The sequence below is a fragment of the Cebus imitator genome, unplaced genomic scaffold (assembly GCF_001604975.1).
Source record: "Cebus imitator isolate Cc_AM_T3 unplaced genomic scaffold, Cebus_imitator-1.0 Scaffold98, whole genome shotgun sequence".
NCBI classification, from domain to species: Eukaryota; Metazoa; Chordata; class Mammalia; order Primates; family Cebidae; genus Cebus; species Cebus imitator.
Window position 1 is genome coordinate 6,591,318 of NW_016107413.1, and position 14,259 is coordinate 6,605,576.

The 14,259-nt window shown below is 38.3% G+C and overlaps 1 protein-coding gene across 7 annotated transcripts in view; it reads left to right on the top strand.

The window, feature by feature from the left end:
• The window catches only part of ABCB4 (ATP binding cassette subfamily B member 4), a 66,603-nt gene extending 57,587 nt beyond the window's left edge, over positions 1 to 9,016 (top strand). For all 7 annotated transcript variants that reach the window (XM_017536504.2, XM_017536506.2, XM_017536505.2 and 4 more), the window contains 5 exons: positions 614 to 770; positions 1,762 to 1,959; positions 3,502 to 3,708; positions 8,073 to 8,219; positions 8,758 to 9,016. In XM_017536504.2, coding sequence (XP_017391993.1) covers positions 614 to 770; positions 1,762 to 1,959; positions 3,502 to 3,708; positions 8,073 to 8,219; positions 8,758 to 8,964 — 916 coding nt within the window. In that variant the 3' untranslated portion in view covers positions 8,965 to 9,016. The remainder of the gene's footprint in view (positions 1 to 613; positions 771 to 1,761; positions 1,960 to 3,501; positions 3,709 to 8,072; positions 8,220 to 8,757) is intronic.
• The last annotated feature ends 5,243 nt before the right edge of the window (positions 9,017 to 14,259 follow it).

Here is a 14,259-nt window from a genome sequence, read left to right on the forward strand (position 1 = left end):
TGTACAGGCCATGTTGTCACCCAGGTACTAAGCATAATAACTGATACCATTGTTATTTTAATTGTAAACAAAAAGCTATTTCTATAAAGCTTATTGTTCCTAACAGAAATTCTTTACAGTGACGATGGTTATCATTTGTTTGGTGGTATAGAAGAAACTACAAACTGGAAGTCAGGGCTGTGGCTTTATTGGAGAAAGCTTACTTGGAACTGATCAAGCCCCTTACACGCTTTGTGCTTCAATTCCCTCAACTCTAAAAAGAGTATAACCAACAAATAAAATTAGTTGAGCTCACAAATCAGATTCAGTTATAATCCTTTTCCTGAAAGTAAAAACCTCTGGGAAGTCACAGTAGTCCTGGGAAAGTAGGGGCTTCTATGCAAAGGGAAGCCAGAAAGCAAGTCAAGAAAAAGCAAATCCTCAGGAAATGGATCTTGCCCCTCTCCTAAATTTCTCTTGTTACTGGAGTTTTATGAAGATGTATGTCAGGGGAGAAAGGGGATGACTAAGGGGTAAAGAGAACACGTACTGGTAAGCACTATGCCTTTAGACTTTCAAACATCATGGAGTTAATTAAATAAGCTAATTTTTGAATTCCTCTACTTCTGTCTAGGGTGTTTTCTGCAATTGTGTTTGGTGCAGTGGCTCTAGGACATGCCAGTTCATTTGCTCCAGACTATGCTAAAGCTAAGCTGTCTGCGGCCCACTTGTTCATGCTGTTTGAAAGACAACCTTTGATTGACAGCTATAGTGAGGAGGGGCTGAAGCCCGTAAGTTATCTGATGCCTGACGATGCTTGATTACTTTTTCCCTAAAGGTTTGCTGTCTGCTAGATTATAGCTACAGGATAAGTTTGTGGTGATTATACTAACATGCATTTCATTTAATTTGTAAGATTTATATAGCTAATATTTGGCCAATTTGACTGGCATTTAAAAATTTTATAGGCGGTTTCAAGGATCGTGAAGTTTAGCACATCAAAATTGTTAAAAAAGGAAAAGCAGATATATTGGAACTGAATAGTTTCCACAAAAATTTAGTCACTTCTACAAAAAGGTATAATTCTGCCATGTTAACGCAGTTAGTCATTTGACTGTAATCACTTTTTACAATTGTTAGGGTACAATTGGTAAAAGGGCAGGTTATTCACAACAAGAGTAATAACCCTATGCTTTATTATCTACAAAGGTAACTTAAACTCACATCTGAGTGTTCTTTGTATGACACAAGATACTATACATTGCAATATACAAGAAGCTGTGTGGGTAAAGAGACTGGGACTTATATAATCTTTCCAGGACTTTCCAAGGTATTTCATCTTCTGAGAAAATTGCTGTGCCCAGGGAGTGACATAAAGAAAGTGAACTTAAGAAACTGCTAGGATTTGCCATCAAGTGCTGTCCACTGAAACTTTAGGCAGAAAATGTTGCTAAATTTCTAAGCCTTTAGAGCCTTTGGACACTGGCTTGATTTCAGCTTCAGAATCAGCAGTTGGGAAAGCTAAGTGAATATCTTAAGGAAATCAGAAACTGAGTTAGGTAACAACTCATGGTAATGACTTTTTGTCTAATCTCACCTATAACCCTATCTCTCACCTTCGTTTCACATCATAATAACTTGCTATCAATATTAACTGGCACTAGAACTATACCAAATATGAATTTTATGTTTCTCTACTACAGTCTTTGGTAAAGCTTCCTAATATTTCTTATTCCAATTAATCAGGCCAATTATAATGGCAACATTTAAACATTGTTTCAGGATAAGTTTGAAGGAAATATAATGTTTAGTGAAGTCATGTTCAATTATCCCACGCGACCAAACATGCCAGTGCTTCAGGGGCTGAGCCTGGAGGTGAAGAAGGGCCAGACGCTGGCCCTGGTGGGCAGCAGTGGCTGTGGGAAGAGCACGGTGGTCCAGCTCCTGGAGCGGTTCTACGACCCCTTGGCGGGGACAGTGGTGAGCACATTTCCTTAGTGACATGATTGAAGGGTGTATCTTAAGTGACCCAACCAATATCGTCATACTGGAAAATACTGGACGAACGTAGACCCAGAATCCCGTTTGATACAATTACCACATTCTATAAACCCTGAACTGGCACCCTATCTGAGAAATATATGGGGACCATAGGACAGAATATCTGAAATTCAGCCTAGCTCAGAAAACACTGAATATAAAGTTAACTTTTACCCTGTCATGGGCCTTTCCAGCCAGCCTGATTTTCCTAAGCAAACACTGACCTACTGACTTATCAAGGTGAACGACAAACTCCTGTCCAAATTCGAAGTCGACTTCCTAAACAGGCCGCTCCCTGCTTATTGCCTCCCTACTGCCTTCAGTTTTGCCGCCTTCTCTTACCTTGGATTCTAGGCTCTCAAACTTTGACTTTGATCCTGAACCTCCAGCCCTTTCATATTTGGCTTTTGTCATTGATTTTCTGGCATGTAGTTTCCTGGCTGTCTTCCTTGCGTGAAGACCAACTCTTACCAATAATGCTTGTTATCTGCCATCACCTTGGGATGGGACCCATGACCGAGCCCTGGGAGCCTGTTCCCATTAGACAGTCACCAAAGTGTTAAGCTTTGTTTAAGCTGTTTTATTCATAGTTGTTAAGCCTAAATCAGCCTTGTTAAGCCTGATTTAGTTGTTTTTTTCTGGAAATCTTATGCTTTTCTATTATAACTATTATGCAGGTAACATAGGCAAAACAGCTCATCAAAACTCTGTAAATATGATGTGCTGATACTATGGTGGGAATTTTATTCTTTATTAAGGTCAAGACTAGCTGGGCTTGTGTCTATTCCTTTGCCTGTAACCTTTACCTTACAGAAGGCTGTACTTTCAACTACAACACTCCCCTGGGAGCACCATACCTCCTGCCTGTAGCAAGTAAAACAAAAACAAAACCATCACTGCCAGCAAAAAAAATTCTCCCAAAAACACTGCCCTTTGTAACTTGTTTGTTGTCCATTGGATTCTTGTCCTTAGTGCTGTCAGAAAAAGTGAAGTGGGGGAAAGTTAAGGCTAGTTGTTTTCAGGGAAAAGAAAGGTAGATGTAGGAGCAGAGTCAACCAACTTTTCGAATCTGGGGGCCGTGCTTCTGATCCGCTTTTTCACTGGTGTGCGTGGGGAATCAAGTTGAAGGGTTGGGATTATTTTGGAGACAGCAGACCTGAGTGGGACACCTTGATGCAGACTTCTTTAAGGCAGAATAGACACAGGTGGCTGGAGGAGGGCAGACAAAGACAAAGAGAAGTGTGAAAAAAGAGGGTCAAATGTGCTACCATTTTGCCAGTTAGACCAAGGTAGGGATGGCTTAATCACCATAAAAGTCATCATGTTGGCCATGCTGGTCTTCAACAATGTAAGTCTTGGAAGGTTGGTGTTTTGATGCTGCTGATGCCCTCATGCAACAGTCCTCCAAATGGACAATCTAGTAACTTTTTAGTTTTCTTCTTTTTTAAATGCTTCTTATAGTTTGTGGACTTTGGTTTTCAGCTTCTCGATGGCCAAGAAGCAAAGAAACTCAATGTCCAGTGGCTCAGAGCCCAACTCGGAATCGTATCTCAGGAGCCCATCCTGTTTGACTGCAGCATTGCTGAGAATATTGCCTATGGAGACAATAGCCGGGTGGCATCACAGGATGAAATTGTGAGTGCAGCCAAAGCTGCCAACATACATCATTTCATCGAGACGTTACCCCATGTAAGTTAACGGGTAGTTTCTTAGCTGAAATCAGAAGAGAATATGTTTTATACCCCAAACAAGTACCAGAATTATGCCAACAAAACCTTGTAACAAAATATGTTGATTTACTAACTAACAACCTTGGACAAGGCAGTTAACTTCAGGATACCAAACTTCCTTATTTGTAAGTGGGAGTACATCATGCCCACCTCATACAAATGTAGTTAGAAGCTCCAAACCACCATACTTCAGGTTGTAGACTGGTAGTTGGGGCTGCATTCAGACTGCAGTCATGTTTGGTTTAACTCTATGGTACTTTTGAAGCAATTAAAGTTTTTATTTTGAGATAAGTATAGATTCACATGTAGTGGTAAGGAATACAGAGATATTATGTACCCTTTACCTAGTTTCTGCCAATGGCAATATCTTGCAAAACTAGTATACAGTATCACAAGCAGGATATTGATATTGATACACTCCAACTGATCTTATTCATATTTCCCTAGTTTTACTTGCATTCATTTGCAGCTGTATTGCAGATGTGGATTCATAGATCCACCAATTAAGACACAGAACATTCCCATCCCCATAAAGATCCCCTCGTATAGTCCTTTTAGAGCCACACATACATTCCTGCCTCCCATCCTTACTCCTCCCAAACTCTGGCAATCACTAATCTGTTTGTATAATTTTATATTTTAAAAATGTTTTATAAAAATACATACAGTATGTAAACTTTTGGGATTATCTGTTGTCATTCGCTAATTCCCTGAAGTTGTGTGTATTCATAGGTCATTGCTTTTTATTACTGAGTAGTATTCCACAGTATAGATGTACATCACAGTTTAACCATTCACCTGTTGAAGGATATCTGGATTATTTCCTTTTCTGGCTATTGCAAATAAAGCTGCTGTAAATACTTGTATTCAGGTTTTTGTATGGACCCAAGTTTTTATTTCTTTGGGTTAAACACCCAGGAGTGGAATTGTGGAGCAGTATGACAATTTCATGTTTAGTTTATAAGCCACTGCTAAACTATTTTCCAGAGTGGCCATCCCATTTTACATTCCTACCAGTAATGTATGAGTGATGTAGTTTCTCTGAATCTTTGCCAACATTTACTGTTGTCATTTGTTTTTATTTTTATCATTCTGATAGGAGTATAGTGATACATCACTATGGCTTTAATATGCATTTCCCAATGACAAATGATGTTGAACATAGTTTTTTTGTATGCTTATTTGCCGTATATAGATCCTCTTTGGTGAAATGTCTCCATGTTGTTTGCCCATATTCTAACTGGATTTTTCTCTTTTACTGCTGAGTTTTGGGAAGTTTTTTTTTTTTTTAAATATATTGTAATTACTCTTGGATATGTAGTTTGTAAATGTTTTTTCCCAGTCTGTAACTTGTTTATTCATCCTGTAAGAGAGTCTTTTGCAGAGCAAAAGTTTTAATTTTGACGAGGTCCAATTTATGAATTTTTCCTTTTATGGGTCATGCTTTCAGTGTCAAGTCTAAGAACTTGTTGCCTAGCCCTAGACCCAAAAGACTTTCTCCATTTTTTTTCTAAAAGTCTTATAGTTTTACATTTTAAATTTCAGTCCATGATCCATTTTGAGTCCACTTTAAGCATGTGTAGTCCTAGAAGGATGGTTGAGGTTCCTAAAAGTGATGGTAGGGACAATTCATTTTATGGCACTCTTCCAACATTTGAATTTCTACTGGATTAAACTGAACTAGAGCTTAATTATTTTTGCTTTTATATTTTGATATAGTTAGAAGTCACTCATACTGACAAATAAAATTTTAAAAACCTTTCATGTTGGTTAGCCTTACCAACCTTTAATGTATAGGCATTGACCTGAATCAAATATTGGATTTGACTGTAAATTAAAAAAACTTACAGCTTCAGCTCTTAATATAAATGATGACTAGACTTTAGGAAATTAATTCACATGATATACATCACTTCATAAACCCTGCAAACAGAACTGCCTCAATTTACATCTCTATTCATATGTTGTTTCTCAGCCTAGAATGCTGTCTCAAAATCTAGCTTCCCAAACTTCTCTAAAAAGGTTTATTTCCACTTTTTATTCCTCCTTCTACCCTGTCCCCACAACAATTTCTATCATCCTCTTCTGATCTTTCATAGCATGCTGTGTATACTACTACAGTCACATGCTACGTAACAACATATTGGTCAATGACGGACTGGATATACCACAGTGGTTCCCATAAGAGTATAATGGAGCTGAAAAATTCCTATTGCCTAGTGACATAGCTGTCATAATGTCATAGTGCAACACAATGCTGGCATAACAAACCCGTGCTGCCAGTTGTGTAAGAGTATAGCACATACTACTGTGTACAATGCATAATACTTGATAATGACAACAAATGACTTACTGGTTCATATCTGTTATACCATTTGTTGTTTTCTTAGTGTATGTAGATTTCCCGTATTTTAAAGAAGGTTATTATAAGATAGCCCCAGTCAGGTCCTTCAGGAGATGTTTCAGACAGCAGGCATTACTATTGCAGAAGATGATAGCTCTGTGTTTGTTATTGTTCCTGAAGACCTTCCAGTGGGACAAAATATGGAGGTGGAAGACAGTGATATTATCTTGATCCTGTGTAGACCTAGGCTTATGTGTGTTTGTATTTTAGTTTATAACACAGAAATGTGAAGAGTCAAAAATAAAAATAATTCTTTTTGAGACATCTACTCTGCCACCTAGGCTGGAGTGCAGTGGCATGATCATGGCTCACCACCTCTGCCTCCTGGGCTCAAGTGATCCTTCCACCTCAGCCTCCTGAGTAGCTGAGACAGGTGCACGACACCTCACCCAGCTAATTTTTTGTGTTTTTTGTAGAGATGGGGTTTCACCATGTTGCCCGGGCTGGTCTCTAACTCCTGACTTCAAGTGAGTCACTCGCCTCAGCCTCCCAAAGCGCTGGATTACAGGTGTGAATCACTGTGCCGAGCCATAAAAAATTTTAAACTGATAACTTCTGTAAGGATATAAAGGAAGAAAATATCTTTGTAAAGCTGTGCAAGCAATGTGTTTTTTAAGCTAAGTGTTATTACAAAAGAATCCAAAATTTCAACAAATTTAGAAGTTCATGCCTGTAGTCTTAGCACTTTGGGAGGCGGAGATGAGAGGATTACTTGAGGCCAGGAGTTTAAGGCCAGCCTTGGCAATATAGGGAGTCATAGTTTCTATAAAAACAAAAACAAATTAGCCATGCTTGGTGACTGACATACTCTTGTAGTCCCAGCTACTTGAGACAGATTGCTTGAGCCCACGAGTCCGAGGTTGCTGTGAGCTATGATCACACCACAGCACTCCAGCCTGGTGAAAGAGCAATACCCTATCTCTAATATAATAATGATAGTAATAATAATAACATTTATATAGTCAAAAAGTCAAAGCAAGCTAAGGTTATTGTTAAAAGTTGAAAATGTAGTTTAGCCTAAGTGTACAGTGTTCATAAAGTCTATAGTAGTATACAGTAATATCCTAGGCCTTCACATTCTTATTGCCTTACCCAGGCAACTTTTAGTGCTGTAAACTCCACTCATGGTAAGTGCCCTATCCAGGTGCACCATTTTTAATCTTTTATACTGCATTTTTACTGTTCCTTTTCTGTGTTTAGAAACATGCATACTTACCATTGTGTAACAACTGTATTCAGTACAGTAACATGCTGTATAGGTTTGTAGCTTAGAAGAAATGGACCATACAATGTAGCCTAAGGGTATAGTATGCGATACCATCTATGTTTGTATACGTACTGTATGTTTGTACAACTATAGCATGGCCTGATAACGCAGTTTTAAGAACATAGTCATTAAATAATGCAGCACTGTAGTTTGGTCCTTACTTGACCTTATATTGAATGATTTATATGTAGTGTTTTTCTCTGTAGATTATAAAGTCCTTTAGGGCAGGAACAAAGCTCAATTCGTTTTCATATTTCTTACAGTTCTAGGCATAGCATATGTGCAATAAATATTTAAGGTAATACCTAAATTTGAAAGAATAAATTAGCATCTACAGGGATCATATGAACATTTGAAATTTTAAAAAAGACTTGAAAAGTATTTGCATTTAACCTTTATAGGACTCCAGTGACACCAGATCAACTGGCATTATGATAATAGTAGGAACTTGAGAATTTGCTCAGCTTTCTACTATAGAATACCATTGAGAATTAAAGTCACTAGTTTTCTAGTTTGATTTTGAAAATAAACACTCAAGTTGAAAAAATGTTATAGAAACTGTTATTGACTCTAAATGTTTTTCTTGTAAATAGAACTGACAACTGTTAAGCAACAGTTCATTCAACATCTTTATAACTTCGTTGACTTGCAGAAATATAAAACAAGAGTGGGAGATAAGGGGACTCAGCTCTCAGGAGGTCAGAAACAGAGGATTGCTATTGCCCGAGCTCTCATCAGACAACCTCAAATCCTCCTGTTGGATGAAGCTACATCAGCTCTGGATACTGAAAGTGAAAAGGTGTGTGTGGCCTCCCAACTTACATCATATTTAATTTATGAAATAGAAGGAATTTTGCTGTCGACTATGAAAAAAAATACACATGAGCCCAGGAAAAACACAGAACTTTAGATAATGGTTATTTTGAAGTAATCGAGTATTTTATTCCAAATTTTCTAAAATTGTTATATATTTTAAAAGCAAAGTAAAACATTCAAAAGAAAAAAAGCTCAAATTACATTTTTTAATCACATTAATGAAAAACTGAGCCCATACTCAAAAGGGAACTAGTTAAATAAAATATGAAGATTAGACAATTTAAATACTTGTAAAGGCTTTTTTTACATCATGGGAACCCATTTGTGTTATATTTAAAAAGTATAACATAACTATGTAGATAATAATGTTGATTTTACAAAATACACATGCATAAAGTTCAAAGATTCAAAGAGATTAGAATTTAAAAGTTGATTAGAAAGATAACATTTTCAAATTTCTTTGAATGTTAAAACTTATTTATACAATTTTTGGGATAAGGTATCTGTTTGATTATCAATAGGTTGTCCAGGAAGCCCTGGACAAAGCCAGAGAAGGCCGCACCTGCATTGTGATTGCTCACCGCCTGTCCACCATCCAGAATGCGGACTTAATAGTGGTGTTTCAGAATGGCAGAATCAAGGAGCATGGCACGCATCAGCAGCTGCTGGCACAGAAAGGCATCTATTTTTCAATGGTCAGTGTCCAGGCTGGGACACAAAACTTATGAACTTTTGCTACAGTATATTTTTAAAATAAATTCAAATTATTCTACAATTTTATCTGACTTGTAAAAGAAGTTTCTGGTTTGTCGTCATAAAATGTAGGTATATTGCATTCTAGATCAATTTAGAAGACCTAATTTGGTGTTTATTACAGCATTTGAAATTTGAGAGTTAGAAGTGACACCTGTCTTGATGAACTATTAAAACAGCAGTCTGGCTCTCCCTAAGTTATTAGAAACATCTAGAAAAAGAATAAAATTCAAGATAAGTATAGGTGTAGAAATATAGAAGCCACAGACATAGGGAAATGGTCTTATGGTTCTGAATGGTTTGGGTAGACAGGATGGTTTGGGAATAATTTTCCCAAGTACAAAAGAAAGATAAGTTGTTCAGTAACCTAATCTCTCTTAGTAATTTTCTAAATCATTCTATTGTGGAATCAGAGCTTTTAAAATGAATTCCCAGCTTTATTATCCAAGACCAAGAGAGAATGAAATTGCCCCTGCCCAGCTAACTCTGCAAGCACATATCCATTCCATAAAGCAAGAAAGAGCCCTATCATTATTTTTTAGTTTTAAACTCATTAACATAAAATGTACATTTATCAATATAATTTGAAACATCAAACATCAACAATACATACTGAGTTTCTATAGCAACTGCCTTCTCTTTTATAACTATACTACTTTTCCCAGAAAATTAATCCATTCATCCTACAAGGAAAGATATATTTAGATGGAAAGCCAAAAATATTCTATGCAACCCCTGGAAACTAACCACACTGAAATGTTTCCATAATTTGCCCTTTGTTTTCTCCATTATTTTCTGCAACTAATTAGTTCTTAGTGCTGTATCAGGTTGTTAAAGTCAGTAAATTATCCAAGACAAGTTCTTTTTCTTTTTTTTATTATTATTATACTTCTGGGGTACATGTGCAGAACGTGTACGTTTGTTATGTAGTTATACACGTGCCATGGTGGTTTGCTGCATCCATCACCCCGTCATCTACATTAGGTATTTCTCCTAATGCTATCCCTCCCCTAGCCCCCCCACCCAGCAACAGGCCCTGTGTGTGATGTACCCCTCCCTGTGTCCATGTGTTCTCTTTGTTCAACACCCACTTATGAGTGAGAACATGTGTTGTTTGGTTTTCTGTTACTGTGTTAGTTTGCTGAGAATGATGGTTTCCAGCTTCACCCATGTCCCTGCAAAGGACATGCACTCCATCTGCAGAGCTTATAGCCTGCAGTGAATGCCAAGAATGAAGTACTCACACAGTTCCAACTGAGCGGGGCTAGGGAGTAGCTCTTCCAAGAGTCCGCCCCAGCATCCATCTACAAGTATTTATTGAAAGGGCTTGTATTAACTACCAACATCCACTAGACGTCATTTGAGGTAGGTTCCTGAGGCACCTGTGACCTTGTACACACTGAAACTGCATTCTCAGGAGGCTGTTTTCAGCATTTCTTATCACACCACACACTCCACTCCCTGTCCGGTTTTCAGGGTCAAGGAGTTTCATTCCCATGCACAAATAACATACACACAGTGCCTCAGTGTGTTTCCATGCCCGACCTCAAATGCCATGAACATAAACTTGAATATGTTGCCATGTGCCCCCTACATCTCCCCGTTCTTTAATTCTTAGAGCATGCTGGTCATCCCACACAAGGTAGCTTCTATTGTTCTTCCTTGGTCATAGATGTGACGGGTGGCACCACAGAGCCATCTGCAGATGCCTAGCAGACAGATACAAAAAAGAGTAAGTATCACGGCCATCACCCAAATGCATATGTTTAATCCAGACAACCAGGTGTTCGGGTTTAACAATTAAAAGCCTTCTTGTAATTTGTGAAGGGTACTTGCTTATAATTGCTGCAACCATTCTTCAAGTTGTTTCTTTAGTTTACACTCAAGAGTGGAAATTTGAGAGGCAAATGGTCATGATAAGCTTCTTGCAGATGTGCTTTTCTAAATAACTGCAAGGTCGAATCTCCTTCCCAATTCCAGGGCAAATTTACAAGCAGCCACAATTCTGCATGCTGTTTTAAAATCATGATATAGGTTATATTTAACTGTGTAATGTTTGGATGAGGCAAGCATGTAGCATAGTAGCTACTGGAAGAGACCTTAATATTATAAAAGGATTGATTTTGCTCTATGTTAGGAACACTTTGCCCAAACAGAAGTATATAAGGGTGCACAATACAAATCAGTATTATATTAGTAACATTTTGGGCAAAAGAGAAGGTATAGTTGCCACCACTAGTAATGTACTCACCATGTGAAAGAACCCTTTCAAGGAAAGGAAGGCCTAGTCTCCAAATTTGAGTATGAAGAGGGCTTAAAATTTGTTTCCCTTTTAGTTATAATATTAATCCTGAAAATCCACACTCTGACCAGGTGATAGAACTATTGGAGGGACTCCTAAATCCAATATTCTGATTTGCAGACATCAGATAATCATGGGGACCCCAATCAAGTAAAGTGTCATTTTCAAACAGAGGCCCTTGATGTGCTGCAAGTCGTCTGCACAGAGACCACTGGACAGCCTCAAACTTACATCACCAGTCCCTCCTCGGACAGCATATAGGAGGATCAGGTACTTGCGTAACTTCCTTAGACACCTCAGTAAGATTAGTAGTAAACAGCAGAAATAAAGGTCAAGTTTGCAAGCTTAGCATCCCTTTTGGGATGATATTAATGATACTCCTGAGGAATAAGAGTAACACGTTTGTTGTGTGCTATTGTGGAAAAACAGAGAGGAATTACTAGACAATAAAGTCAAGGAGTAATTAAGTTTAATCCATTTCAAATTTTTAGTTAAAGGGTAAGACAGGGGCGTCCATCGACCTTCTGCCCAAGAAGTATCATTAGATGACAAAGATCAGCATCCCACCATGTAGTAACATTAAAAACAGGGGTTTAAAACATGACTCCAGTAAACATGTTCTTAAGCTGATCTCACTTGCCAAAGAACAAGAACTACCTGCCACCCTAACATCCATGGCTGTCTTACTTTCTCAGACATTTCCCCAATTACCACCAGATACATAAGAAACTGGTTCTCTGCAGTTGCAAGGGCTTCCACGGCAGTAAACTGGATAGTTGCGTGTTAATTCAACCTCTTTAGCTGTCCTCAAGTAATGTCAGGCACCTTCTGAGTCATCGTTGTCATTGCTGGTCAATTCTCCAACAACAGGTCCTGTTCTCAAGGAGACAGGCCCATGTTCCCCCTTTTTTGTTTATTAAAATATACTTTAAGAGTTTAATGAGCTCATTTAACAATGGCCTTACTGGTTGAGTTATAGGGAATGCCAGTTTTGTGTTGCATATGTAAAAGTTGCAATGCATATGCGAATCAACACCTGAGAGAGTAAGGTCCATTATCAGTTTTTATAGTTTGTGGAAGGCCTGAAGTCATAATAGATTTAAACAAATGAGTAATTGCATCTTTAGTTTCTTCTCCAGTCCAGGAGTAGCATGTATCAAGACTGTATAAGTGTCCATGCTAACGTGGAGGAATTTAAAACATTAAATGGGTGGATACTGAGTAACATCAGTTTCCCAGAAAGTATTAGGCACCAAATCTTGTGGATTGGCACTAAACTTAAGGAAGAATGAGAGAGAGAATGTCATTGGCAATCAGGACAAGTTTTAATATTTATGTGAGCTTGAGCAAATGTCAAGTGAAACTGTTGTTTAAGACTGCGGGCATTCTGATGAAAAAAGACATGATCAGCTTGAGCTCGCAAAAATACTGGAAAGTCTGCAAAGCACATTCGTGGCCATACCAGAGCATCACCTCAAACATTCCCTTCTGATAAGGAACCAGGTAGCCCAGAATGAGAGCGAATATGGGTGATGTAAAGATGGTGATGACGGGCACAGAGGAGCTTTTGCACAGTAAGAAACAAAGCTAGTAGATTCATTAGTAATGCCCTTTACATGTGCAAGATTTAAGTGAGTAATACTGTACACTGCATAAGCAGAATCACTGACTATATTTACGTCTTGGTGAGGAAAAGTTTGTAAGGCCAATATCAGGACACCTAACTCCACCTGTTGCATAGTTTAAAAATGTTCCTGGATTTTGTGTTGCCAGTTTTGCATGGCATCTTCCCACATTATAGCTGCTCTTCTGAGTTTTTCTGAGCTATCTGTAAAGACAGTAGTTGTGTGAAGCAGGGGCTCAGAGACAGCAATAGATACAAATTTAACAGGCACAGTTTGTAAAAAGTTCAGGAGCTTAGAGGCTGGTAAATGGAAGCTGATATTACCAATAAAGTCAGCCATTGTCACTTGCCAATCAAGATCACAAGCTAGGAGAGTATGAAATTGTTCCTTGCTTAAAGTAAGGAACGTAGGAATAGAGCAGCAGGGTCATATTCTGACAACTGGATGCAATGTTGACGTTCCTTTACGAGAAGAGAAGCTATTAAGTCTGTGGTCTTTTGCAAATATTTAGAGGGATTATGAGACAGGTACATAACATATAAAATACAGAAATGGCAAAAGATAAAGCCTACCTATTAAACTAAGGCATGGAAGAGATGGATATCTTGAGTGATTTTTACTATATTTTCTGGTCTTGAAAGTTATTAGAATGTGACTGCAAGTCACCAGGATAATAAACATGCATTGAGTTAGCTTGAGTGTGTAAAAATTAGAGGAAAAAACCTTAAAAAAATTTTTAAACCTTTTTTTATTACAACAAAAAATTGTTAATCTACAAAACATCGGTTTTGTCCAGGCTAGTCTGGAGATCTCAAACTCCTGGCATCAAGCAGTTCTCCCACTTTATGGGAGCCATTGCACCCAGCTGCACCTTAATTTTTTTTATACCTTTTATAGTAAAATAGCAGATTTCAGCAAAAGAAAACAAAAACCCATTTTAAATGTCCTTAGGTGCTGGCTATTTTCCTGCATTAGCCATTAGCTGGAATGTCTTAGAAGTGAGCTTGGGAAAGTAGGGCTGTGGCCAGTTTCTTCCCATTTGCTCCGGGCTTGTTAGGCAGCCTCTTTTTCTAACAGCCTACCACCTGTTGCTACTCTTAACCCGAGAGGAAGGAAAGAAGGCTACAAGTGGCGTCAAGAGGCAGAAAATGACCAGGTGGTACAGTGTGTGTATAAGCACCGAGGTAGGAGGCAAGAGAGTAACAGGCTGGGAGAAGACCACCTCTCTCATCCTCCAGAACACCCGCGTGGGGAACCAATGCTGTTAGGTAAGGTACTGAAAATATACTGGGCTTTTTATTATTTTTACCACCCCCAAGCCGAGAGGCTCAGGGGAGAAGCAG